The sequence below is a fragment of the Molossus molossus genome, unplaced genomic scaffold (assembly GCF_014108415.1).
Source record: "Molossus molossus isolate mMolMol1 unplaced genomic scaffold, mMolMol1.p scaffold_m16_p_14, whole genome shotgun sequence".
In the NCBI taxonomy this organism is placed as follows: Eukaryota; Metazoa; Chordata; class Mammalia; order Chiroptera; family Molossidae; genus Molossus; species Molossus molossus.
Genome location: NW_023425349.1, coordinates 83,887,236 through 83,912,635, shown reverse-complemented (window position 1 = coordinate 83,912,635; position 25,400 = coordinate 83,887,236). Strand labels below are relative to the sequence as shown.

Genomic DNA, 25,400 nt, shown 5'->3' with positions numbered 1-25,400 from the left:
TCTGTAATACCACCTCTAAAAAGGAAAGCAGAGACCACCCCCCAAATCAACTAAGAAGCAGAGGAGTATTCTAGGTAATGTCAAAGAATAGAGCTACATGCTCTTTATAATAGTAATCCTAGGTATCAAAAGAAAGTGTTAAATTATATTTTAGACTATTTTTTCCCTTAGGCAGAGAAATAACTAATAATTCATTAAGAAATCATACATTGTATACTCAATAATATTGTAATAACTATGTGCGGTGCCAGGTAGGTACATGAACTATTAGGGAACCACTTTGTAAAGTATATGATTATCTAACCACTCTGCTGTATATCTGAAACTGATATAAAATAATACTGAAAATAAACTGTAATGGAAAATATTATTTTTAAAAGAAAAATCATACATTGATATATATACATACACACACACCTACATACACACACACATATATATATATACACACACACATATGTAAACTCAATGGTTGAAGAATTATATCTAAGTTGAATTAAATACTGTTATGGAGCATAAAAGTTACTGACTGTAAATGAATGCTTTTCTTGCACAATCCCTTGTTAACACATTGTTGACCGCTCAGCAGTTAACTTGTGTTTTCCGCCCCAATGTTGCTGACCACTCACGAGTTAACTCGTGTTTGCATTTGCATTAGCTATTTCAATTTTTGAAACTCAGGGTGATAAAGGATTATTGTATTTGTGACTCTTTGCCCTGAGGGTTGAAGTTCAAAAAACAGCACACCGTTCTACGTTCTTGAAGTAGGTAGGGGATGGGTATCTGCTGGTTCAAATGAGTGCAGCTCAGAACCTCACACACCTTCTAAAAGAGCTCCTCACCCTTTAGGCTCTCAGGGCAACTAAAAGACCACGTTTTACAAAAAATAGTCTCTGGTATAAACAAAAAATCCAACTAGAATGTGTAAAGTGTGTGTTTCAAAAGGTGATAGCTATACAAGTATACCACATCAAAAAAACTACTAAAATATACAATATGTATAAAATATAATATGTAGCAGATATATACAAAGTTTCATTTAAATTATGTATAAATAAAGTATACTAAGTTTATTTAGATTGTTTCACTTTCATACGCAATTATGAAAAAATAGCCAGTGACATGAGATAACTTTCTGCGTAAAACTGCCGTCAACAACGTGTCAACAACGCTTTGTCAGCAGCTGCAGTCAAACCCGAAAGGGCAAAGATAAGAGGCTATTCTAGTGTAATTTCTTTCAAAACATTACCAGGCTCTATCTGATCAGTAAGTTCTATGGAACAGGGAGCTGTGGTGAGGCAGATTTTTAAATGTGTCACGGGCTGATCCTTTTGTAAAATACAATAAATAAAAATGCAGTAATAGTGTACTATTACACAAGCACAATGCAATAATCTTACTTTTGTAGATAAAAATGAATTACTAGAAAAGTAGAAGGAAAAAACACAAGATACAAGCCCAAATTCTTCTGTTGTTTGATTCCACAGACATACATACACCTACTCTATTAAATTTCTATAAAAGCCTCTGACCTCGCCTGGTTGGTGTGGCTCAGTGGACTGAGCGTCGTCCCACGGACTGAGAAGTCCCGGTTCTATTCCAGGTCAGGACACGTGCCCAAGTTGTGGGCTCGATCCCCAGTAGGGGGTGTGCAGGAGGCAGTCGATGGATGTTTGTCTCTCTCACATCAATGTTTCTACCTCTCTCTCTAAAAATCAATAAGAATATTTCGAAAAATAAAAGTCTCTGAGCTCTTATCAATTCCTGTATTTATGTCATCATAGGCTGGCAACAAAAAGTTCACAGTCCAGCCCTATTTCACAGAGAAACAGTGCTTTAGAGAAACCAAATGTCTGGCACAGGTGACTGAAGAAACTCAAATTGCACAAGCCTGAACTGTTTCAGGGAAGTCCTGTTCATTAGAGAACTACTGACTTTGCTCCTGGAACTGGCAGTAACCAACTTCATTTCTCATGCCAAAATTCAATAACTTAAACACAGGTACCCATAAGCATCATTTATTCTATTGTGGTCCCTACATATAAATGAACATACAACTTCTTTTACATCAACCATGTGTCATGGATGAGGTGAAATGTGACCTTCATATTTCAGGACATTGGTACGAACTTGAAGAATGGCACTACCATGAAGAATTTGCAATATAAAAAATAAAGAAGAGTTCTGTAGAACAAAATTATCACTGTATATCGATGTGCCTGTCACTCAAGGACCAAAAATACAAGCTTCTTTCCTAAAGGAAGCACATGGTTGCCGTTCCATTTGAGGTTGAGAAGAAAAATGGAGCACTTTCCAGTTTAGAAAAGAACATTCACCCCCTCCGACCCACCTCAGATACGGAGCACTTTCTTCAACACGTCACCCAGGAAGGACGATGAGGACGGCATCCGTTTATGTGAAGACATCACTCACCTACCACCTCTGTGACACAGAGGGCTTTTCTAGTCGTGGTGCAACATTAGCAACCTCACCCCTTACCCCTGCTGGCTGTGTCCCCAGGAAAAGGGGTTTGTCCTTACCCTAGAAATTAACTCCTGACTAGCAGGGAAATTTTTCTTAATTCCTCAGGAACCAAACTCCTCAGTGGTAGTTTTGAGTACGGTAAATCAGGATTCATCTGATTATTCCATCAAGGAGCGTGGTTCTCGAGTAGGGACATCTGGCAATGTATGGAGACATTTTTAGTTTTGACAATTGTTGTGGGGACGGAAGTGTCACCGACATCCAGTTGGCAGAAGTCAGGGATGCTGCTAAACACCCTACAATGCAAAGGATGCCCCCATAACAAAATATCAATAGTTATTACTGCTGAGTAACCTCGGTCTATGGTGCTATTTGCATCCACCCTAAAATGACTACTAGGTCTTCCTTTTTCAGAAACAGCTACACCAAATATTTCTGGCAAGGGCCTGAGTAAATGAATCTACCATGTCATTCTTATATTTACCTGAAAGGAATATAGGATGTATCTCCAAACATTAATATTCTATATGCTTCTTCTGGAGTTCTCCCCAAATATATAACCTACATTTGAAAAGAGAAGAAAAAGGCAATTTACTTCTAAATGAAGATACAGTCCGTCTCTGCGAAGCTTCGTATAATTTCTGGGGAGTTGACTGAGCCTGTTTCTCCAGCCTTCCCGAGTCCTTTGTCCCAGTACCCCGCGGGTGAATCCCTTTCCTGTTTAAATCTGCCACAGCTGGGTTCTGTTGTTTGCAACAACAGCCATGACCAATAAGTTTCCATAAGAACCTTTTGTGGTAAGAAGTATAGCAATTTACAAACAGAGTTTCTAGCCCTGCCGGTGTGGCTCAGTTGGTTGGCGGCGCCCCGTGCACTGAAGGGTTGCGAGTGTGAGTCCGGCCAGGGCACGTGCCGGGGTGGCAGGCCCGATCTGAGGGAGGGGCGTGCAGGAGGCGACCGATCGACATTCCACTCTCACATCGATGTTTCTCTCTCTCCCCCTCTCTAATTGACTTATTAACATCTCTAAAAAAGCAATTAAAAATCTTAAAAACAAAAACCTACAGAATAAAATAAATAAATGAATAAAAATAGATTTTCTAAATCAAGATGTTAGACTGAGCACATGTTTTTACCTCACCTCCTTCCTAAAAATCACTGAAATGACAGTAAGGAGTGTGCGGGGAGCAGGGCTGGGGATGGGTTGGGACTGGGATGAGGGAAAAAGGGACGAAAAAGCCGAACAAAAATTTTGATTAACTCCACCCATTTAGTTTTTTAAAATTTTAATTAATTAATTAATTTGTTTAGATAGAGTGGGAGGGGGAGAGAGGAAGAGAGAGAGAGAGAGAGAGAGAGAGAGAGAGAGAGAGAGAGAGAGAGAAACATCGATGTGAAAAGGACACATCGACTGGCCGCCACCCGCATGACCCAACCAGGGCCGGGGACAAACTGCAACCAAGGTACGTGCCCTTAGAGGGAACCGAACCTGAGTCTCTCTGGACTGTAGGCTGATGCTCTAACCGCTGAGCCAAACTGGCCAGGGCTCATTTAGTTTTTTTTTAATTGATTGTTTTTACTTTTTAGAGAGACAGGAAGAGAAAGACAGATACATCGATCGGCTGCCTCCTACATGTCCCCGACCAGGGACTGAGCCCGCACCCAGGCATGTGCCCTGACCAGGAATCAAACCGGGATGTCTCAGTCCATGGGACGATGCTCCATCCACTGAGCCACACTGGCTGGGCAACTCCACCCATTTAGATGTAACTACTCATAATACTGTACAGATTTCCTATAAAACTATGTGTTTCCTTTATCTTTAGAAGCATGTTATGCTTCAACTTTCATCTGCAAGAACACTTCGAGTAGTCTTTAGCACTGGACGTCCATAGCGGGTATTCCTTGCATTTCCAGAAATGCCTTGTTTTCTGCTGACCTTCTGGACCGCGCCTGCAGCTTTACGCAGTGTGGGGGATGCAGCCCTTCTCTCCCGTGGTTTACAGATGTTGACCCACTGTCTTCTCGCTCCTGGTGTATCACGCTCCCCTCCTCCTCCCCAGAAACGTGGGGTTGAGCACTGCACTGGCATCCCTTCAAATAGGTCACCCCACCCCAGTAAGTGTGCCTGAGACTTTCTGAGCCTCATTCTACCTGAAGGCACAAGTTTTTTTTTTTAAATCCTCACTGGAGGATGTTTTCCATTGATTCTAGAGAAAGAGGAAGGGGGCGGGGGGAGAGAGGGAGGGGAAGAGAGAGAGAGAGAAATTGATGTGAGAGAGAAACATCGATCTGCCTCCTGCACCTGCCCTGACTGTGGGATGGAACCTGAAACCTGAGCATCTGTCATGACTGGAAATCAAAGCTGTGACCCTTTGGCACACCGGATGATGCTCCAACCGAGGCACATCGGCCACGGCTGAAGGCACAAGTCATTTTCCAACTCAGAACCGCCCTGCAGGGCAGGGCATTTTCAATTCATGTATGGAGGGGTGGGGAGGAGGCTGCAAGCATTAGACTTGGTACATATATCACCAAAATTAGATTCAATTCTAAAGCTTACTTTGAGATCATAAGCTTTACATTCTGAATAGTAAAAAGAAGTCACTGATAAGGCTACAAAAGTTTTATCTACACTACTTATATATGAGCTGTTTCCTCAAACAAATAGTGAGCATTCAGAAGTAAGGTCCACAGCTATGTTTCATTGCAACTCTTTTTTTGTTGTTGTTAATCCTCACCCATGGATATTTTTCCATTGATTTTTTAAGATAGAGTAGAAAAGAAGGAGGTAGAGAGAGAGAAACATTGATGTGAGAGAGACACATCGATGGTTGCCTTCCACAGGACCCTGACCAGGCTGGGGATGGATCGAACAAGCAACCCAGGTATGTGCCCTTGACCAGGAATCAAACCCACACCTTTGGTCTGAAGGCCGATGCAGTAACCACTGAACCCAACAGGCCAGGGCGTAACTCTTGGTTTGTACTATATATGGACTCTGATTCACTATTTTATTCATTGAACTTAAATCTATATAAAGGAAAAGTTCAAATAATTCATAAGAAGTTGATACAAATGTATCACTGGATTAAGAGAAATTATAAAAGTCTGAGATCCAGCAAGGATCTTTGAAACTTAGAGAAGGACATATCCTAAAACAGTTGATTTAATTTCCAGAGGGCTTTTTTTTTTTTTTATCAATTTTCTGTTTTAAGACTTACAAATAAGATATTTCCCCAATGTCTAGCTTGTTTCCCAATATGATTTCCTGCCATTTATTCTAAAAACACAAAACTATAATTAACTATACAGAATCTTCTAACATTTATTTATCTACAGCAGCATAGAAACCAACAAAAGATACAAAGATCAATTCCAAGAATTGCTTTGTTATCTAGTATCAAACAAATTTTCAAGTATACTATTATTGACTCATATAAGATTATAATTTGTCATGAATTAACCACAAGATCTAATCTCACTCAACATATTTGTCTACATATTACTTACTCCATACATATCTTTAAAGCATCAACCTATCAACTGACTTTCTATTTTATTACTATTTCGAAAAACAGTACAATTCTTTTAATGAAAAACTTCTTAAAGTTTTCAAATGCAGCTCCCTCCCCAATTTCCTTATTTTCTTCTAGTCTCCAACACCTTTCCTTTCTCTTCTGAGACTTGCTGGATAACATCGGTCTTTTCTTCATTCCGTTTTGAGACTTCCTAGCAGACCCCTTCCAAATAAACCACCCCTAAAACCAAAAAACACAACAACAAAACAAGTAAAAGAATACTTTGAGGCCAATAAAGGTGAGAACAGGGTTTGATGTTTTGTGTATAGGTACACATATGTACGTGCATATGTACATAAGTAAACCAGTTAAGTGAATCTCAGAGGCCTCTTTCAGAATTTCCCTAAATTTCCAATAAGACCTTCTCTCAAATTACATACATTTTTCCTTAAGTACGAGATTGATAATTCCTCCTGCTCAAGACTGCACTTACTTGGTTTTGTTAATTACTAAAGTTGCAATGGTACTATTTCCTTCTAACTTTCCAAACAAAAATCGTCTCTAATACATTAAGTAACTGTGGGTTAGCCTTGGAACATAAGTTTAATTTGAAGAACACAAGAATATAACATTTTTTTCATATGGGAAAACAAAACCTAATTCCTAGTGATGAACTTCAAAAAATGTAGTTTTTAAATCCAGTTGGGACAAATACAACCAAAGAAAATAAATAAAAGAGAAAGAGAAGAAACACACCAACAAAAAACCAAAATTCAGTTTGGGAATGCCTGTATACGAGTAGATAATATTAGATATTATGATATATTAGATAATATAAAGAGATAAGTTGAAGGAAATTTACAAATTCAAAATAAGTCTATTTACATAATGCCATGGTCTGAACATTTGTGCCAACCCTCCAATTCATATGTTAAAATTTGAAATTCCAAAAGGTGACTGGTATTAGTAAATGGGGCCTTTGGGAGGTGGTCAGCCCTCAAGTGTGCAGCCCTCATAAATGGGACAGGTGCTTATGAAAGAGGCTCCAGAGAGATCCCTCACCTCTTCCACGAGGTGACAGCCCTCACCAGACACGCTGTCCACCCTGGCCGGACTCCCAGCCTCCAGAACTGGGGGAAATACATTCTGTTGTTTACAAGTCTCCCAGTCTCTGGCAGTTTGCTAGAGCAGCCCAAAGGATCAAGGCACAACTATCAGAGAAATAATGTGCTAACAATCTATAATTTTAAAGTTTACACCCATTCATCTTCTTTCCTAGTCAAAAGTCCTCCCCAAATGAAGTCATTCTAAATTTGTTACTTAAGAAAAATCCTACAGCCCTAGCCAGTTTGGCTCAGCAGTTGGGTTAGAGCGTTGACCCGTGGACCAAAGAGTCCTGGGTTTGATCCTGGCCAAGGGCATGGACCTTGGTTGCAGTTCAGTCCCCGGCCTTGGTCGGGGTTGTGCGGGAGGCAACCAGTTGATGTATCTGTCTCTCTCACATTGATGTTTTTTTTTTTTTCTTCTCTCTCTCTTCCTCCCTACCACTGTATCTGAAGATAAATGGAAAAATATCCTCAAGTAAGGATTAAAATACATAAATAAAAGAAAAATCCTACAAATGGCTCCTCTATTAACACAAATCGTCAAGTCAGTAAACTCTAAATCAATGTAATTTTATGAGCCATTACTGTGTTCCTGGCAACTGGGAAGCTAAGTGGCTTCTCAAGTTCTTTTGGTGTATTTTCATGAGAAGCTACGTATGCAGAAGGGCCACTGTCGTTCCACACTGCTGTCCAAAACTAGGAAGCAACCAATGAGGAACAGGGGAGATACTAAGCAGCTGTGCCAGCAGCTTCCAAGAGCCCCAATCATGCCCATCTCCTGGTATTTCCACCCCCAGTGTCCTCTCCCACAATGAATGGGGCACACCTGTGTAAGCAACTGATGTTGCAATAATGGCAAGTGTGACTTCTGAGGCTAGATCATAAATGGCACTGTGGCTTCTGCCCTGCTTTCTCTCGATCTCCTCAACCCAGCCCCAGGCAAATGCAGCATTTTGTGAAGGCCCTCAGCCACATCACACGGCAGGAACTGAGGTCTCGTGCCAACTACCACTACCAGCACTAACCTGCAGGCATGTGAACGGGCCATCTGAGCAGTCGGCCTGCCGGCCCCAGTCAAGCCTTCAGATGACGGAAGCCCAGTCAGATCAAGAAGCAGACGACCTAAGCCAGCTATCTGGATACCTTCCCACAGAAACTGCTTGAGAGAATGTTAACTGTTGTTGTTTCAGTCACTAAGTGTTGGGACACTTCGTAAGGCAACAACAGATAATGCAGTAGCACAATAAACAGTATGGAAGAAAGTTATCATTTCAATTTGTTAAAAGTAGATAAATAAAAAAATGTGGCTAGTGCGGAGATGTTAATATTAGGAAGGTCCTCCCCACCCCCGCGGCTTAGGAAGCATCAGTAAGGAGTGTGTGTTGTTGTCTGTCTGTCTGTCTGTCTGTCTCTCTCTCTCAGAAATCTCTCTGGCCCTGGCCAGTGTGGGTCAGTTGGTTGGAGCCTCATCCCATACACCAGAAGGTAGCAGGTTCAATTCCCAGTCATGGCACATGCCCAGGTTGTGGGGTCAATCCCAGGTTCAGGCATGCACAGTAGGCAACCAATCCATGTCTGTCTCTCTCTCTCTCTCAAATCAATTAAAAAAAAATTTTTTTTAAGTAATCTCTCCCAAAGAGTAAAAGCAATCTCACAAGAAGAATGAAATATTGGGATAGAAAATATGAGAGTTAGCAGTCCCAGCACACGGTTCTTTTTTGCCGAACAACATATACTAGAGCCATTTCTAGGACTTCCACCATCCCCACTTTCAAAATTACCATCTGTCTGCCCCCACCATCCCTGTGAAAACTTCTGACCCTGGATTACTTATTACTTCTCTATGTTTCAAAACCTGGCAGGGACCCGATTTGAGATGGCTGAATTATTGGACCGAAACAGAAGGATCACAACTTGCTCATTCATAGTTTCAATCCTGACAATCTTAAATAATAAAACCCAATTAAATAATTAATCACAATTACTTAGACACGTGCTTTCTATTCTTATAAAGAACACTTTGAAACTTACTCTATGTACTGAGAGAGCCGTTGGTACAGTTTTAAAAACCAAAACATTAGCAATCATCATATCTGACTCCCGAATAAGACCGGAAATTTAAACTCCACAAATGTGGCAGCCTGGTAAACCACCGAACTATTCTCAAATATTCTTCAAGGAGAAATGTCACAATGTTTCCACATCAATATTTTCCATGTCATGATATTTTCACGTCAGCCAGATGACACAGTCTTTCCTATGCCATGAACCTGAGTGATCTTTTCTTTTAAAAATACCACTCTCGGAAGTAACGCAGAATGTTTCTGAATCAATGCAAATTACAAAAAAGCTTAAAGATCCAACTGCTGAATAAAAAAAGGTGAGCAGCAAAAGACTATATATAATAAAGAATTTTATATAATAACTAAATAAGATAAAATCACTTCACAGTTTCTGCACAAACACTAGTAAGAAAAAAAATTCCTAGCCTGGCGGGTGTGGCTCAGTGGACTAAGCATTGTCCCATGGTCCTGGTTTGATTCCCGGTCAGGTCACGTGCCCAGGTTGTGGGCCCCCAGTAGGGGGCGTGCAGGAGGCGGCCAAATGATGGGTCACTCATATCGATGTTTCTATCTCTGTCTCCCTTTCTCTCTTAAAAAAAAAATCAATAAAAACATATTTTAAAAAAGTCTTTCTTAAAAAAAAATCTACTTTTTAAACACTGGCCAAAACAAACAAACAAACAAACAAACAAACAAACAAACAACTATTTACAGACACTCCGAGTTTACACAAAGCCTGCAGGCTGCTCCTTCCCAGCCTGCAGTGCTGACTGCTCACTCAAGATCACACAGCTGTTACTGATGGAAGGGCGCCTACTGCTCAGACCTTATTTACAGACAGGAAACCATACTGTCTTAAACAGGTACGGAAACAAGAATGGCACCCAAAATTCTGGATTTTAATAGATCTGCAATCAAATTTTACCTATGGTCATAGGGCCATTTCTCTTGACTCTTCCCCAAAGTTAATACCACCTGAAGGTACCACAGGCAGCTGAAACATCACTCAGGCTCACTAGGGTGACAAGGGGCGTAAAGCTGTAATAAGCTGTGATGACGACAGCCAGCTGTCTCAACCACAGGGCCTTTCCTAGGGCAGAGCCCATGGGATGCTGTCCCCTCTCTGCAGCTCCAACGCACCTCTTGCTAGCTGGGCCTGGTCCTGTTACAGCCGCCTGGTTGTTTGCCCACCTTTCCCAGACACTCGGGAAGGGGTTTGCCGGGAAGAGTGTTTACATAGACTCTGGCCATCCACCTGGTTCTGTCCTCATCTTTGTTCCCTAGTCTAGACTACTCTGCTAAACTGGAATCGTACCCACTGTTTCCAGATCCTCTCTCCTCTGCTCTCCTTGTCTTAAATTCTCAAGTGATTTCTCTGCTCCGCCTGCCAGCCACCTTAACCCAGCACTGACTACTCTGGGTCCAAAATAATTACATCATTGTGAGAAAGTATACCACAGGTTCAAAAGATCATCATTAACTATTAAATTAAGGCCCTGGGGGGACTTCCAGTCAGGATGGCGGGTAGGTAAACGCGGTATCGCGTCCTCCCACAACCACATCAAAGTTACAACTAAACTACAGAACAACCATCCAAACCGCCTGAAATTCATCTGAATGGAAGTCCTACAACTACGGAATTAAAGCAGCAGCCACATCCAGACTGGTAGAAGGGGCGGAGGCGGACGGGCTGGTCCCACACCCACGTGCGGAGGATAAAAATCAGGGGGACACCGCGGCTGGGAAAGTCCTCCCTGAGGACTGAGGGATCCCCGTCCCACACCAGGCACCCTGCTCAGGGTTCCAGTGGCAGGAAGAGAATCCCCATAACTTCTGGCTGGAAAAACCAGCGGGAACTGAGGCTCAGGGAGGCTGACGCGGCTGGAGCCCCAGGCAGCTCCTTAAAGGGCCTGCGCACGGACTTATCGGACTCTCTCCCTCTAAGCTTGGAGGGGAGGGAGCTCGAGGGTCACCAGAGACACACAGGGAAGATCTGAGCTGTTTGGCACTGGAGCGAGGGCTGGAGAGGGGGCTTTCTCCGGGACAAACGCTGTCAGAGGCCTTTGTTCCTTTGGTGAGCCCTTCCCTGGGGCGGCAGACAGTCACTATATCTGGGACTCCAGCAACCTGGCTCACACTGGTAGCCCCGCCCCACCCAACTTTCAGGACCACCCAAGCTGTTGCCAGTTGCTTAACCATAGGATTGGCCTCTAGTGGATCCTGCTTCAGATTTTCCTAAATTCTTTCAAACAAGCAGCATCTGGTCTCAGCGAGCCCCAAAACTCTCGTTAAGTAATACACTGAAACAAACACAGGGAGGCAGCCAAAATGAGGAGACAAAGAAACAGGTCCCAAATGAAAGAACAGAACAAAACCCCAGGAAAAGAACTGAGCAAAATGGAGATAAGCAACCTAACAGATGCTGAGTTCAAAATACTGCTTATAAAGATGCTCAATGAACTTAGTGAAGACCTCAGTGAACTTAGTGAGGGCCTCAAGAGCATAAAAAATGACCAGTCAGAAATGAAGGAGATGCCCTGGCCTGTTTGGCTCAGCGGTTGGAGCGTCGGCCTGCGGTACAGAGAGACCTGGGTTCGGTTCCCGCTAAGGGCACGTACCTCGGTTGCAGTTTGTCCCCAGCCCTGGTTGGTCGTGCGGGTGGCAGCCACTCGATGTGTCCCTTCACGTCGATGTTTCTCTCTCTCTCTCTCTCTTCCTCTCTCTCCCTCCCGCTCTATCTGAACAAAAAATGGAAAAATGTCCTCGGGTGAGGATAAAAAAAAAAAAAAAAGAAATGAAGGAGACGCTAACTGAAATAAAGATAGATAGATAGATAGATTGATTGATTTGCCCTGGCCAGTTTGGCTCAGCGGCTGAGCGTCGCCTGTGGACCAGAGAGTCCCGGGTTTGGTTCCTGCTAGGGGCACGTACCACAAAAAAATACAACAAAAAAAAAACATTAAAAAAAAAAAAGAATAATTTACACAGATTCAATTAATACAGTAGGTAAAGCCAAGAAGCAAACCATCGATTTAGAATATAAGGTAGCAAAAACACCCAATCAGAACAGCATAAAGAAAAAAGAATCCAAAAAAATGAGGATAGTGTAAGGAGCCTCTGGGACAACTTCAAGTGTGCCAACATTCGCATCTTGGGGGTGCCAGGAGAAGAGAGACAACAAAAAATCGAAAACCTATTTGAAACAATAATGGCAGAAAACTTCCCTAACTTGATGAAGGAAACAGACATACAAGTCCGGGAAGCACAGAAAGTCCCAAACAAGATGAACCCCAAGAGGCCCACACCAAGACACATCATCATCAAAATGCAAAAGGTTCAAGACAAAGAGAGAATCTTAAAAGCAGCAAGAGAAAAGCAGTTACCTACAAGGGAGTTCCCATTAGACTGTCAGCTGATTTCTCAAAAGAAACTTTGCAGGCCAGAAGGGAGTGGCAAGAAATATTCAAAGTGATGAAAAGCAAGAACTTACAACCAAGATTACTCTATCCTGCAAAGCTGTCATTTAGAATTGATGGCCATAGAGAGTTTCCCAGACAATAAAAAGTTAAAGGAGTTCATCACCACCAAATCATTATTATATGAAATGATGAAGGGTCTTTTTGGATAAAAAGATAAAATATATGAACAAAAAAAAATGGCAATGAATACATATCTATCAACAATGGAATCTACAAACAAAATGATCAGGCAGAACAGAAACATTCTCATAGATACAGAGAACATTTTGTTGGTTGCCAGATGGGAGGAGGGTTGGGGGAATGGGTGAAAAAGGTGAAGGGATTAAGAAGTACAAATTGCCCTGGCCAGTTTGGCTCAGCGGTTAGAGCATTGGCCTGCGGTCTGGAGAGACCTGGGTTCGGTTCCCGCTAAGGGCAGTTTGTCCCCAGCCCTGGTTGGGTCGTGTGGGTGGCAGCCACTCGATGCGTCCCTTTCACATCGATGTTTCTCTATCTCTCTCCCTCCCACTCTATCTGAACAAACTATCAAAAAAAAAAAAAAAAATGTCCTCAGGTGAGGATAAAAAATAAATAAATAAAAATTTAAAAAACAAAAAAGAAGTACAAATTTATTGCTAGACTGACAAACCTCAAAGGGAAGGGGGTTGGGGGTGGGAAGAAATATACCAAAGAACTTACATGCATAATGGACACAGACAATAGTGTGGGAAAAGGTGGGAGGGGGGGCGGGAGTGGGAGGAGGGGGTCAATGGGGGAAAAATGAGGAACATCTGTAATACATTCAACAATAAAGATTTAAAAAAAGAAAAGAAAAAAAATAAAATTAAGTCCCTAGGCCCTGGCTGGGTGGCTCACTTGGTTGGAGTGTCATTCAGTACACCAAAAGGTTGTGGGTTCAACCCTCAGTTGGGGCGCATACAGTAGGTAACTGATGGATATTTCTCTCTCACATCGATGTTTCCTCTCACTCTCTCTCATTCTCTCTCCCTCTCTAAACATATCCCCGGGTGAGGATTAAACTTAAAAATATATGCACATGTCCCTGGGCTCTTATAACTGTTAAAGCAATCTCAAACTCAATGCAATTTAGGATTCTACTGACAGACTGCTCAATTAACATATTCCTAGAATTTATTTAGTATAATTTCAAGATAAATGTTCACAAGGCAAGACATTCTAAAGGCTATAGAAATTGCTTTAAAAATAATGATATAGCCCTGGCCGGTTTGGCTCAGTGGTTAAAGTGTCGGCCTGCGGTCCTGAGAGACCCGGGTTCGGTTCCCGCTAAGGGCGCGTACCTCGGTTGCAGTTTGTCCCCGGCTCTGGTCAGTCGTGCGGGTGGCGGCCACTCGATGTGTCCCTTTCACGTCGATGTTTCTCTCTCTCTGTTCCTTTCTCTCCCTCCCACTCTACCTGAACAAAAAATGGAAAAATTTCCTCGGGTGAGGATTAAAAAAAATAATAATAAAAAATAAAAAAAATAAAACTAAAAAAAAAAATAATAAATAATAATGATATAGAGTAAGACACTTTGAACAGGGAATCTACACATGATCACAATTAGCAAATCTGCAAACAGTTTGCTTGTATCTTTTAAACTCAGAATGTTTTAACCACAGAAAAATGTTAGAAGCAACGGTTAATTTTCAAGCTAGCCCTCAAACGTACATTTGACCGGAGGAAGCGCTGAAAACTGTACTATTATCTACAGGAAAATGCAAATGTTGGGACAGTAAGATGGAACCAAAGTTGATAAACAGTAAGATAGAGTGTTAATTCTCATTTATATATACATATATTTAAAAATCTGATTTAAAGTATAATAATGGAACCAGGAAAAAGAGAGAGAAAATGATATTTAGTGAATGCCTAATTGGTACAAGACACTCTATCCAAAATAGAACTAAAAGCCAGCTCAGCCTCAACCTAATTCCCCAAAGCTGCATCCACTACACAATGGCCTCTTCCAAATAACTGTTTTGCAACTAGAAATTAATATTTGCACCTACTAGTAAAACAGCACACCACATCCACTTAAAGTAAGAAACAAATAGTAACAATTATTTCTAAAATGAATTATTGTATAACTGTGTTAAAAAAAAAAAAAAAACAGAACAAACCTCTGTTCTCTAAACATTGATAAACGTAACAGTTAATGTGATTGATATGCTTCATTTAAAAAAAAAATTAAGAGACTAGTTGTAAGTTCAGCTATTTCAATTCTTGATTTTAATGTGCTGTAACTAAACAAGATACTTGACATGGACATGCAAACGCAGCAATGGCTACACTCATCCTTCTGATCCCACCCACCAATGATACACATTTGCTTAGTTAACGTACAACTTCCCAACTACCCATTAGATGTTGTTAACAACTAATGGGTAAGTGCTGCACATTTTTAAACTGTTTAGGGAATAAGTTCAAAATCCACTGAGATACTTTGTTTAGATGATTTTAAAGCAGGTTATAAAATTTTGTTTTGTGGCTATTCATATAGTAACATTTTACTTTGAAAAGTGGTAATTAAATGGAAATGACCATTCACTCTGTCTTTTCAGTAGAAAATTTGGTTTTAAGGTAATCAAAGAGCCCCAACTGGATCAAGAAAAGCTCTATTTCCATAAAAGAAAGCCACCTACCCTGGTTAGGTGGCTACTTGGTTGGCATGTCATCTGATACACCAAAAGGTTGTAGGTTCAATCCCTGATCTAGGTGTACATGGGAGGCAACCAATAGATGTTCCTCTCTTTCCCTTTTCTCTACAGAAGAAAAATTTAAAATAAAGAAAGCTAGCTAATAAATGAAGGCTGAATGATATAATTTTTTAAACTGTTCTACTGAAACTCTAATAAAATGACTGATCAGGCAAGTATTATCCATTGTTGTTTAAGACACTGGATGCATCCAACTGGTGTGGTTCAGTGGTTGAGCATCTACTCATGCACCAAGAGGTCACTGGTTCAATTCCGGGTCAGGACACATGCCCAGGTTGTGGGCCCAATATCCGGGGGGGAGGAGGGGGCGCAGCATGCAGGAGGCTTCCAATCTATGTTCTCTCTCATCGATATTTGTATCTCTATCTTTGTCTACCTTCCTCTCTCTCTCAAATCAATAAAGAAAAAAATATTAAAACTCTCCAAATTTCTTAAAGGTATACATATGGGTTTTGTACATGACATCATTTTTTTCACAACAAAATGGCAAAGTTTCAAGTTTTTTTTTAAATCCTCACCTGAGGATATTTTTCCATCTATCTTCAGATAGAGTGGGAGGGAGAGGGAGAAACATGTACGTGAGAGAGACACCTCAATCGGTTGCCTCACGCATGACACTGACCAGGGCTGGGGACCAAACTGCAACCGGGGTACATGCCCTTTACCAGAATCGAACCCAAGACTCTTCGTTCCATGGGCTGGTGCTCTAGCCGCTGAGCCAAACTGGCCAGGGCCAAAGTTTCAAGCTTTTATTTTTGAAATATTTTCTTAATTGTGAATTTGTTTTGAAAACAACTTACTTTCCCACTCAAAATTTCATATTTGAAATGACCAAAATCTAGCCAGGTCAGCAGCCACTGACCTATCACCAGCCATGGGCTTATCACAAACTTACTACTTTTATAAAATGATACAGTTCACTTGTGTTTTTGTAAAAGAAAATTTCAGTTATCTTTCATGTTCTTCAACTCTTTTACAGTATGGTTCAAAAAATTTTTAGCTTCACACTAATTTGTTACCACAGATTGTACCCTGGGGATAGCTGGCGAACGCACTCCCCCGGCACGCAAAGCGCAGTACTTGGACAGACGCTGAAGGCCAGTGAGTAGCTGTCCCCTCTTCCACCTCAGGCGGCTCCTGACCTGTGACACCAGCACCAGCCGAGCATGGGCTGATCAGTCCTATTTTAAGTATGTGTAAAGCCTGATCGTCTGTTTCAGGATAAAAGATAAACAGAAACATTAGCGCTTTGCTCTCACGCCCCCTCCACCCCCATCGGGCCCTTCTGAGTAAAGGAGGATGAAGGGCACCGGTCCGCTGGGAGGCCGCAGTTTCAAAGGGCAGAGATAAACAGTCCATTTGGGATGGACTTCTCAACAGTTTTGCTCCAGATTTGTTTGTTTTAACATTGCCACACCACCCCCCAAGTCAATTCACTAAAAAGCTTAACTCCAGCCCAGCCAGTGTGGCTCAGTCACTGAGCGCTGACCCATGCACCAAGAGGTCACCGGTTCGATTCCGGTGAGGGCACATGCCCAGGTTGTGGGCCAAATCCCCAGTGGGGGGCATGCAGGAGGCGGCCAATCGATGTTCTCTCTCTCAATGTTTCTATCTCTCTCCCTCTCCCTTCCTGTCTCTCTAAAATCAATAAAGGGGGACAAAAAAAAAGCCTAACTTCAAAATTCCTCAACGATTCCAGAAAAGGTTATCACGGCTGAAGATTAACTTTTAGGGAATTCTCATTCATCTCTCTGTGTACAAATCTCTAATCAGAGGATTCCACAGACTTCAAACCTTCCCTTATTTTCACGCGAATCTTTGGAGTATCCGTATTATATCTTGACACTCCTTTGCTACTATTAATAAAGTTCCTTTCCTCAGATGTTTTTCTCCTACTTCCCCACCTAGCGTCATTACAGCTCCATGCTCCCATGTTAGCCAGCCCTCCCTGGCTGCAAACACTTTCGCCACAGCCAAGAGTTGTAGCCCTCCTGCCAAGCTGGATTTTAGCTGAGCGGAGGAATGAACTCAAGTGGATGTACAAATTGCTTACCTGGCACTTTCCTAGCCAACCAAATCAGTGCTAAACTGAGAGCACAAAATCCTGAAAGGATTTGTAAATCTAAAATATGGTAAATCCCCCCCAAATTAACTTTGGCCAACTTATTAAAAAGAAACAACAGGCCCTGCCCTGGCTGCTTTGGCTCAGTGATTAGAGTATCAGCCCTCATACCGAAGGATCCTGGATTTGATTCCCACTCAAGGGCATGTACCTGGGTTGCAGGTTCAATTCCTGGCCACAGTGAGGGTCATTTGGAAGGCAACCAATGGATGCATCTCTCTCACATTGATGTTTCTTTCTCTCTCTCTCTCTCTCTCTCTCTCTCTCCCTCCCTCCCTCCCTCCCTCCTTCCCACTCTATCTAAAAAAAATTTTTTTTAAATTAATAGAAGAAATATCCTCAGGTGAGGAATAATAAAGAAAAGAAAACAAGAAACAACAGGCCCAAAATGGAGTCACTGTTGCTAAGCCCCACCAACACTTCATACCCAACCTAACTGCAGTTACAGCCATGCCAGGAATGGGATTCTAAACCCAGCAGTTTGGCATTTCCAGGTCAGCATTAATAAAGTGACCTGCCTCAAAGACCCTCTGCCTTCCCCTGAGGGAAGGTGACGATGCCTGAAATTCACTCTTAGAACTTCCTGTCCGACCCTCTTTCTATCTATAAAAAAACCTTTCAATGTTTACAGCTCCTGGAGCACCCTTCTAAGCATGAATTGTTAATAAAGCCCATGAGATCTTTAAATTTACTGGGCTGAACTTATATTCTTCAACAATATCAAAATAAAACCTTAAATAAAGTCAAAAGGCCAACACCAAACTGTGAACAAATATGCCAACAAATTTTCAATAAATAGGCCAAGGGGATAATGTTTTTAACTGGCAGCAGAAAACAGCAACAACATTTAAAAAGCGAGTTTTTATTTATAAAGTGACAAGTGTTTTGTTTTCATTTTCATGACAACCCTTGGTTCCCACCATGCCCACAGCTACCCTCTCCGGGTTCCTGGCACTGAGGTCCCCAGGTCTGGTTCAGGACCCACCATCCCGGGGACAAGCTGCTGCCTGAATGACCCCGGCGGGGCTGTGTTCCGCTCGGGAGCATGATCTTAGGGACACTTTCCCCCTGGGCAGCGTCAAGGCTGTGACTGCCACATGGGAGCCATTCCTCCAGGGTGCTCTATAAGATGTTATAAACCCTAAGAATTCTGGCTGTGTCTTTTCTGTAAAGCTGTCACAATTTACTCTAATCATGGGGGTTCCTCCCCCCAGTGACTGGCCAAGTGATGGGAGCCAGCGTCCTTGTTAAAACAGCCCTCTCTTCATACTGTCTTTGTCTTGGGACCTTGCTTAGGCTCTCTCACCCCTACGGATTTCTGCTGCTACGCACAACAAACAGCGGCAAAGCTGGGAGAGCTGGGTACGCTGAAGAAATCAAATTCTAAGAGACACAACCTACAACCTGCGCTTCATCCTCAGAGATGATAAGAAAACTCCCAGTTATCTCAGAAGCATTTCTCAACCGCTTCTGTGAGCACAAAAAGGAAAACAAAACCCCAAAGGTCTTCATCACTGTTGTTATGATACACCTTAGACAGAGAGTACGACAGCATTCAATTTCAAGGTAAAATTTTAACTAGTACCACCAACTTTTGGTCTAATCAATGTAAATTCCGGATGATCAAACCATATACCAGAGAAGAAAAGAATCTTAAAAGGGAAGAAGAGAGACAGAATCAAGTCACAAGCGGAGGGAAGAAAGAACTTATCTCAGGAACAAAAACAACCTTTTTCTTAAATCTGGGAGAGTAACACTTCCAACGAGGGTGGGTGGGAGTGGCAGAAGCATCCGCTCGCTGGTTTTCCCCACTGCACGGAGTCGCTCCCCTCCCTCCCACCGAAAAGAGGAGGGGTCCTGCTCTGGAGCAGCTCTTAGGTGGCTCAGGACAACCTATTGCTTAGGGTCCTGCAGATGGAGGCATTAGACACTAGAGAAAAACTGACCCCCCCAAAAAAAATACACACACAAAAACAAAACAAAACCCACAAATATCTTCCATGATATTTACAAATAAATGAAATTCACCACTCCTGTCCAGAGACCCAAACAGCCCTAGCATGCAACACCATATGTAATCTATGTGGTATGAACCCCTTTTCCTACGGCACTGACACACCACGCCCTCCTGCTAGATCTTCTGATGAGGATGACGACAATCTCAGAATCATACTTCAGTTAGAAAAAAATTGTCTGGATTCAAATTATAAAGCACTCTTACCTCATGTGGTATGTTTTGATTTTTTTTTTAAAAATCAATTATTGGTTTCTACTTTCACAACGTCACTAAACGGATCAGCAGTTAGTAACAACACAGCTTTGAGGGCGTTATTTTCTAAGCTTACGTGTCGTAACACAGTAAAGGTTTTCTTCCATACTAGCTGGTCAATTTTTTCAATGGCCTTTTTAAAAGCAGTTTTATGTCCACAGCAAAATGAGCGGAAGGCAGAGAGCTCTGCCACGGACCCCTCCCCCACATGCGCAGCCTTTCCCCGTCGGTCAATTCTTAAAAAGCAAAACATATTTCTCTGCGAGAAAAAAAATCAAGACGTTATCTTAGAAAAAAGAATTCCAAATTTTCAACAGCAAATGTAAAGTCCCACCAGTGTCTGCATCTTCACCAACACATCAGGGGAGCAGTTAGACACTTACCATGTAGCATCCAATAAGGAACGCAGCATTTGCTTGTTTTCTTTGATCAGAGCCAGTAAAATGAACAATTTTCTTCCTTATCATGGTAAGGGACTGCATAAAGATACACAATTGTTAGTATTTTTTTTTATTTCAAGTTTTCCAAAACTTTATTTTGTAATGAAGATAAATTCCAAATTTCAGCATTCACATTAGCAAGATCTTTAAAACTATTAACTTTGATACCCCAAAGTACCATGTACCTTCCCATAAGTGACAAATTCTTGGATTAGGAGAAATGTACAATTAAAGAGGAGGAAAGGAGAAATGAACAAATATATATAGATGACCTCTGAAAGAATAAATAAGAAGGTGGAGGGTGTGGGGAGGGTCTTTCATTTTCCTTCTGTTTGATTAAAAAAAAAAAAAAAAACTATTCCCAAAACCTTTAAATTAAAATAAAAGGGTATATAAAAACAGGCAAAAATAATTCTTTTTTTTAATCCTCACCTGAGGATATTTTTACATTTATCTTCAGACAGAGTGGGGTGGGGGGAGAGAGAGCGAGAGATCTATGTGAGAGGGATACATCGATTGATTACCACCCGCGGCCGGGGACAAACCACAACCAAGGTACATGCCCTTGGCCGGAATCGAACCCAAGACTCTCTGGTCCGCGGGTCGATTCTCTAACCACTGAGCCAAACCGGCCAGGGCCAAAAATAATTATCTGTTAGAAATCGGGATAGTGAATGGGGGAGAGGCCGGGGTGAAGGTGGTGCAGAGAGTACCCAGATAAGCAGGCTCCCCTGTGGTGCTGCCAACACCTGCTCTTGATCTGATGATCAAGATGATGCCCGTGCATATCTGGTTTGTGAAAATTCATTGAGTTGTCTACTCATGATCTGTACATATTTCTGCACATACAATATACTTCAATAAAAAGTTAAAAATTAAAAGGATCTCAAATGTAAAAACCAGGGGAACACATGCTTAGTTAGCATTTCTGCACCTGTATGTACTTCAGCACTGTGAGTGGGGATGGACTGGGGTAAGGGTAAGGAACAGGACGTGTTCAGTTCAATGAGCTCACATTCCTTGCCCCGAGTCAGTGATAGATGTACATAATTTCCTCTAGTTGTTTCCATGGAGTAAGAGATCCAAGTTGACTTTAAAGAAGGAAAACAAACCCAACCAGCCACACAGCAACACAAGCACAAGAGACTCTTAATTCAAGCGCTCAACACAGCCTTATCACTCCTAATTGAATAGGCAGTGATGTTCTGACCAGTGTGGATGGTCAACACTCTGTAAGATGTGCTGGTAAATGATAAAATGATTAAAAAAGGGGGGGTGGGGGACCAATACATTCTTAGTTGACCCAAAGGAGAAAAGTCCATAAGATGGCTAAGAATGGGGAAAAATTCTTTCAAAATTAAAGCAGAGGAACAACAAAGACCTGCCACTGCCTACTAGGGAGCAGGGCGTGAGGGGACGGCTTAAATACATAAGACCATAGATGCTTATATTCCTGTCCAAGAGGAAAAAAGTCCATTAAGAAGAGTTTCCATCTCTATATAAATCCATAGTGAATACACATATAATACAAAAAGAAAAGGCAATGCTACAATTTCCACTTGACAGATCAGTAGCTCATCTGACAAATGCTTCTAACATTTATGATGTGAAATTTTACGTTTGATACGCAAGTGAAAAACATGCGCCTTACCCATACATTTTTAATTATGATTTAACTTTCCTTGAAAATAAATTTTATTCTTCTGTATCATAGCCTGGTAAGTAACTGACTGAATAGAGTGGTTTTTAAAAATGACCTGCCCACAAATCCGGTATCTTTTACTTGAGAATTTACAGTGATTAATTAGGAAGTGCTAGCAGTATATACACTTCCTATTGTGCATGACCAATAATTCAATGTTTTTAAAAATCAATGGATGGAGATCTAAGTTCAAACTAAAGAAATACACTTTTGTATTGAAGAGTCTTGAGAGTCTTGAAGGTATGCTGTTTGCCCTTGCTCCTTAACTGTACGTGTCAAGGGTCAAGGTGAAGTAGTACCATATTATAGGGGAGAGTCAAGGTAGAATGAGAGTAAGTAAGAGAAGCAGATTTTTCTGTGTTTGTTTACTAACAATCCTTCCCTACCGAAGTGAAGGCAGAAAGAACAATGACCACAGCAAGGGAAGTTTCTCTTGTTAGGCTTTGGTTCCATTAGAGCAGTCAATAAAAGGTTTACTTTAATAACCAATTTCCACTTTGGCTTTTAAGAATTTGAGCAATCCAAACCAGAACCAAATGACCCAAACTTAAACTGCTCCATCAAAACTCTGGAAAAACCAGCATATACACTGTGCCTTATTAAAAGAGAAAACCACAAATATGTCCCAAACACCACTGCAGTAAAAAACATTACATTTCCTTTTTAAAACAGAGATGTGTTTTGTCTACTTTCCCCTCCCAAGGTCAGGCTAACAACGATGAAGTCAAATCTTAAGTAAAAAGGACTTTACCTTTAGCTTCTTATTTATCTTGCAACAATATCTGTAAACCATTGCCAGATTGAGTGGTCCAAAATCTGCGTAGAAGCTTTAAAAGCAAAACACAAAAACGTGTATGTATATTCTAGAGGCCCCGAATATAAATGCCTTTTTAGAGCTACAAGACCAAATTAAGACAAAAAAGTATATACCAAATCGTATCAGTCACACAAATTAAAGATACTGACTTAACTAATGGAAGAGATTATTTTGGTAAACAATACCTATTAAAAAATATGAAAAGTGGTTCAATGCCTAAATCTAACCTCAAGTAACATATGAAAATACCTTTCTGAATAAAAAGGCTGTTTTTCTACACATTTTCCACACATCTTAGTACATTAGTACTAAGAATATTTAAGTGTATTAGTACTTAGTATATTTCATTGTACTGTAATATAATTATTAAATTTAAGAAGATTCTTTCATTTTGAATTTTTCCCTAAGAATCTATTTTATTACTAAGGGTTAAAGAAAAAATATCCTGCATTTATCAATCAACAGATCTGTAATTTTTCAAAGTTATCCTATTTATAAACATACCTTTAGATTCTTCTAAATTAAAAAAAAAGTTACTAACAATCTTTTAAAAAGCAATACTTACTTCTCATATTCAAGTTCATTATCTATGCTGAAATAATGTACATTTGATGAACTCTTTGGTCTGCTGTAGAGAATGGCAAAACAAAGGCGATCTGAAATGGAAAAATTGCAATGTTCCTTCCTTCAGGTTATTTAAAATTTTTTCATATATCATGATACAACTCTTTTCAGATGAAGTCAAATTTTTATTTTTTCCATACAGGTTTCTGATGGTAAGGGTGCCAACAGACACTTTCAAAATGTCCTGACTTTGATGAGGGATAATAAATAAGCAAATTTTTTAAGGGAGAAATTGCCACAAGTTTCAATAATGACAAGTGACTTTTCACGTAGCCATATGGCTTGATTTCTGGAGGAAACTCTCATCAAAAAACGTTATAGTTTCCCCAGACTAAGAAATCTGAGCAAATAGAAGCATGCACTTGAGGGCTAGCCATCAACCTAGATGACTTTCACTATGTATCATCACTGTTTTCAAGACATCCTAAAATGATTCAATATGAAACTGTATTTTAAGTAGCTAAAGAACGCTTTCAAAAGTGCTTCAAAATGAACATTTAAGGCTATACAGAACACAAACAACAAAATGAACCATACGTTTATCCAACTGTTCTTAGGAATCACTACTACTTTTGAAGTGATTTTTACAATTAGACAAATTACTATTGCAACAGAAGCAATGAGAGGTTTCTGCACGATGAGTGTGAGATGAACTCGTGTTGCATAAATGCAGTCAGGCTGCTGCGAGGTTTAGCAAGAATGCTGGTACTAATCATGCTCAGAGGCTCCAACCTCCTCCCCCGCCCTTCCTCAGAAAAAGTTGCCTAAAAGTCCTTGGCAAAGCCAAGTCATCTGCAATACTTAGTTGTAGCAATACTAGCACTGCTAGTAGAATACTTCCACTCAAATTGTGGCAAAATCAAGTCCAGCCTTTAAAACAGTAAGAAACAAAGGATGCCAGCTTTGCCCAAACGGTAATTTAAACAATTGTCAGCATTTCAACTCACTCAACTGCTGTATTTATTTCCTCGTAAGCTCCTCAACTAAAATGTCTTGCGACCACAAACACTCAAAAGGATGACGGGCTTACTCTTTGCCAACCACAAATGACCCTTGATCCCCGTGCACAGTGACCACGGATTTTGCTCCCTTGGATGGAGACTCAACTCACCTACCAGCCAAAGGCTCCCCCTGCACAGGCCTGTTCACATTCTCCCCAAAACAAGAACATGCGTGGGGCTCGGAGTCCCAGAAGGCTACCCACGCACATGAGACAGCACTGGCCCCGGCCCCGAAGGTTGAAGGCATCTCCTGGCCAGAAATCGCGTCCTCCTCCAACTCTGTGGGCGTCGCTTTATGCCACCTAAATACGGGTGACCCCGGGGGCGCCTGGGACAGACTAGCTCCGTCCCCTCCACACTCACCTTTAATCACCTCCGCCACCAGACGGGTCCCTGTACCCTCCCGGCTCATGACTCCAAAGCATCTGGAAGGCGGGGCGGGGGCAGGACCGGATGGCCAGGGAACAACCAGCCGCGGAGAGAGGAGGCGCCACGACCACACCCCCGAAGTTTAAAAAACAAAAAGTTTAAAGGGCCGCGCCCAGGCCGTGCAAACAGTGTCGCCCTTCGGCCACCCACTCCACGCACACTCCGGCGGGCGAGTCAAGCCCGGAAGTTGAAAACTTCTCAAATGGCCCCGATGGGGCACGGGTGCCACCTCCAGGGCGCCCCGGCTGAGCCTCGCCCCGCCTTGGGGACGCGGGGGACGCCAAGCAGCCATCAGGCCCTCCGGCGCCACAGCAGGGCGGCCAGCAGAGCGCCAGGCAGTGGCCGTGAAGGAAAGCAGCTCCGAGAGCCCGTTAGAGGGCTTCTCGGGAGAGGAGCGCCAGGCGGTGAACCTCACCGAGCGACACCGGCTGGGGCACCTCCCTCAGCGCCCCGACCGCCGCCACCAGGGGGCGCTGTGGCCGGGCCGGGCGTGGAGGCGCAGCCCGGGGAAAGCCCGACCCCCTGGCCTCTGCGCGGAGACCCTGGCAGCCTGGAGCGGTCCAGACCCGCGGAGTGGCGGGCCCATTGGGAGTGCTGACGTCGTATTTCCAATGGACGTCTTTCAA

At 42.0% G+C, this 25,400-nt stretch overlaps 1 protein-coding gene across 9 annotated transcripts in view; it reads right to left on the bottom strand.

The window, feature by feature from the left end:
- Positions 1-25,400, bottom strand: part of CDC14B (cell division cycle 14B) — an 85,029-nt gene that overhangs the window by 31,985 nt on the left and 27,644 nt on the right. For 6 of the 9 annotated variants that reach the window (XM_036261092.1, XM_036261091.1, XM_036261090.1 and 3 more), the window contains exons 2-5: positions 23,286-23,376; positions 22,655-22,730; positions 20,145-20,237; positions 2,969-3,045 (exon numbers count right to left, since the gene is read on the bottom strand). In XM_036261092.1, the coding sequence (XP_036116985.1) occupies positions 2,969-3,045; positions 20,145-20,237; positions 22,655-22,730; positions 23,286-23,376 (337 nt within the window). The other 3 variants (XM_036261094.1, XM_036261097.1, XM_036261098.1) reach the window with 3 other exon arrangements.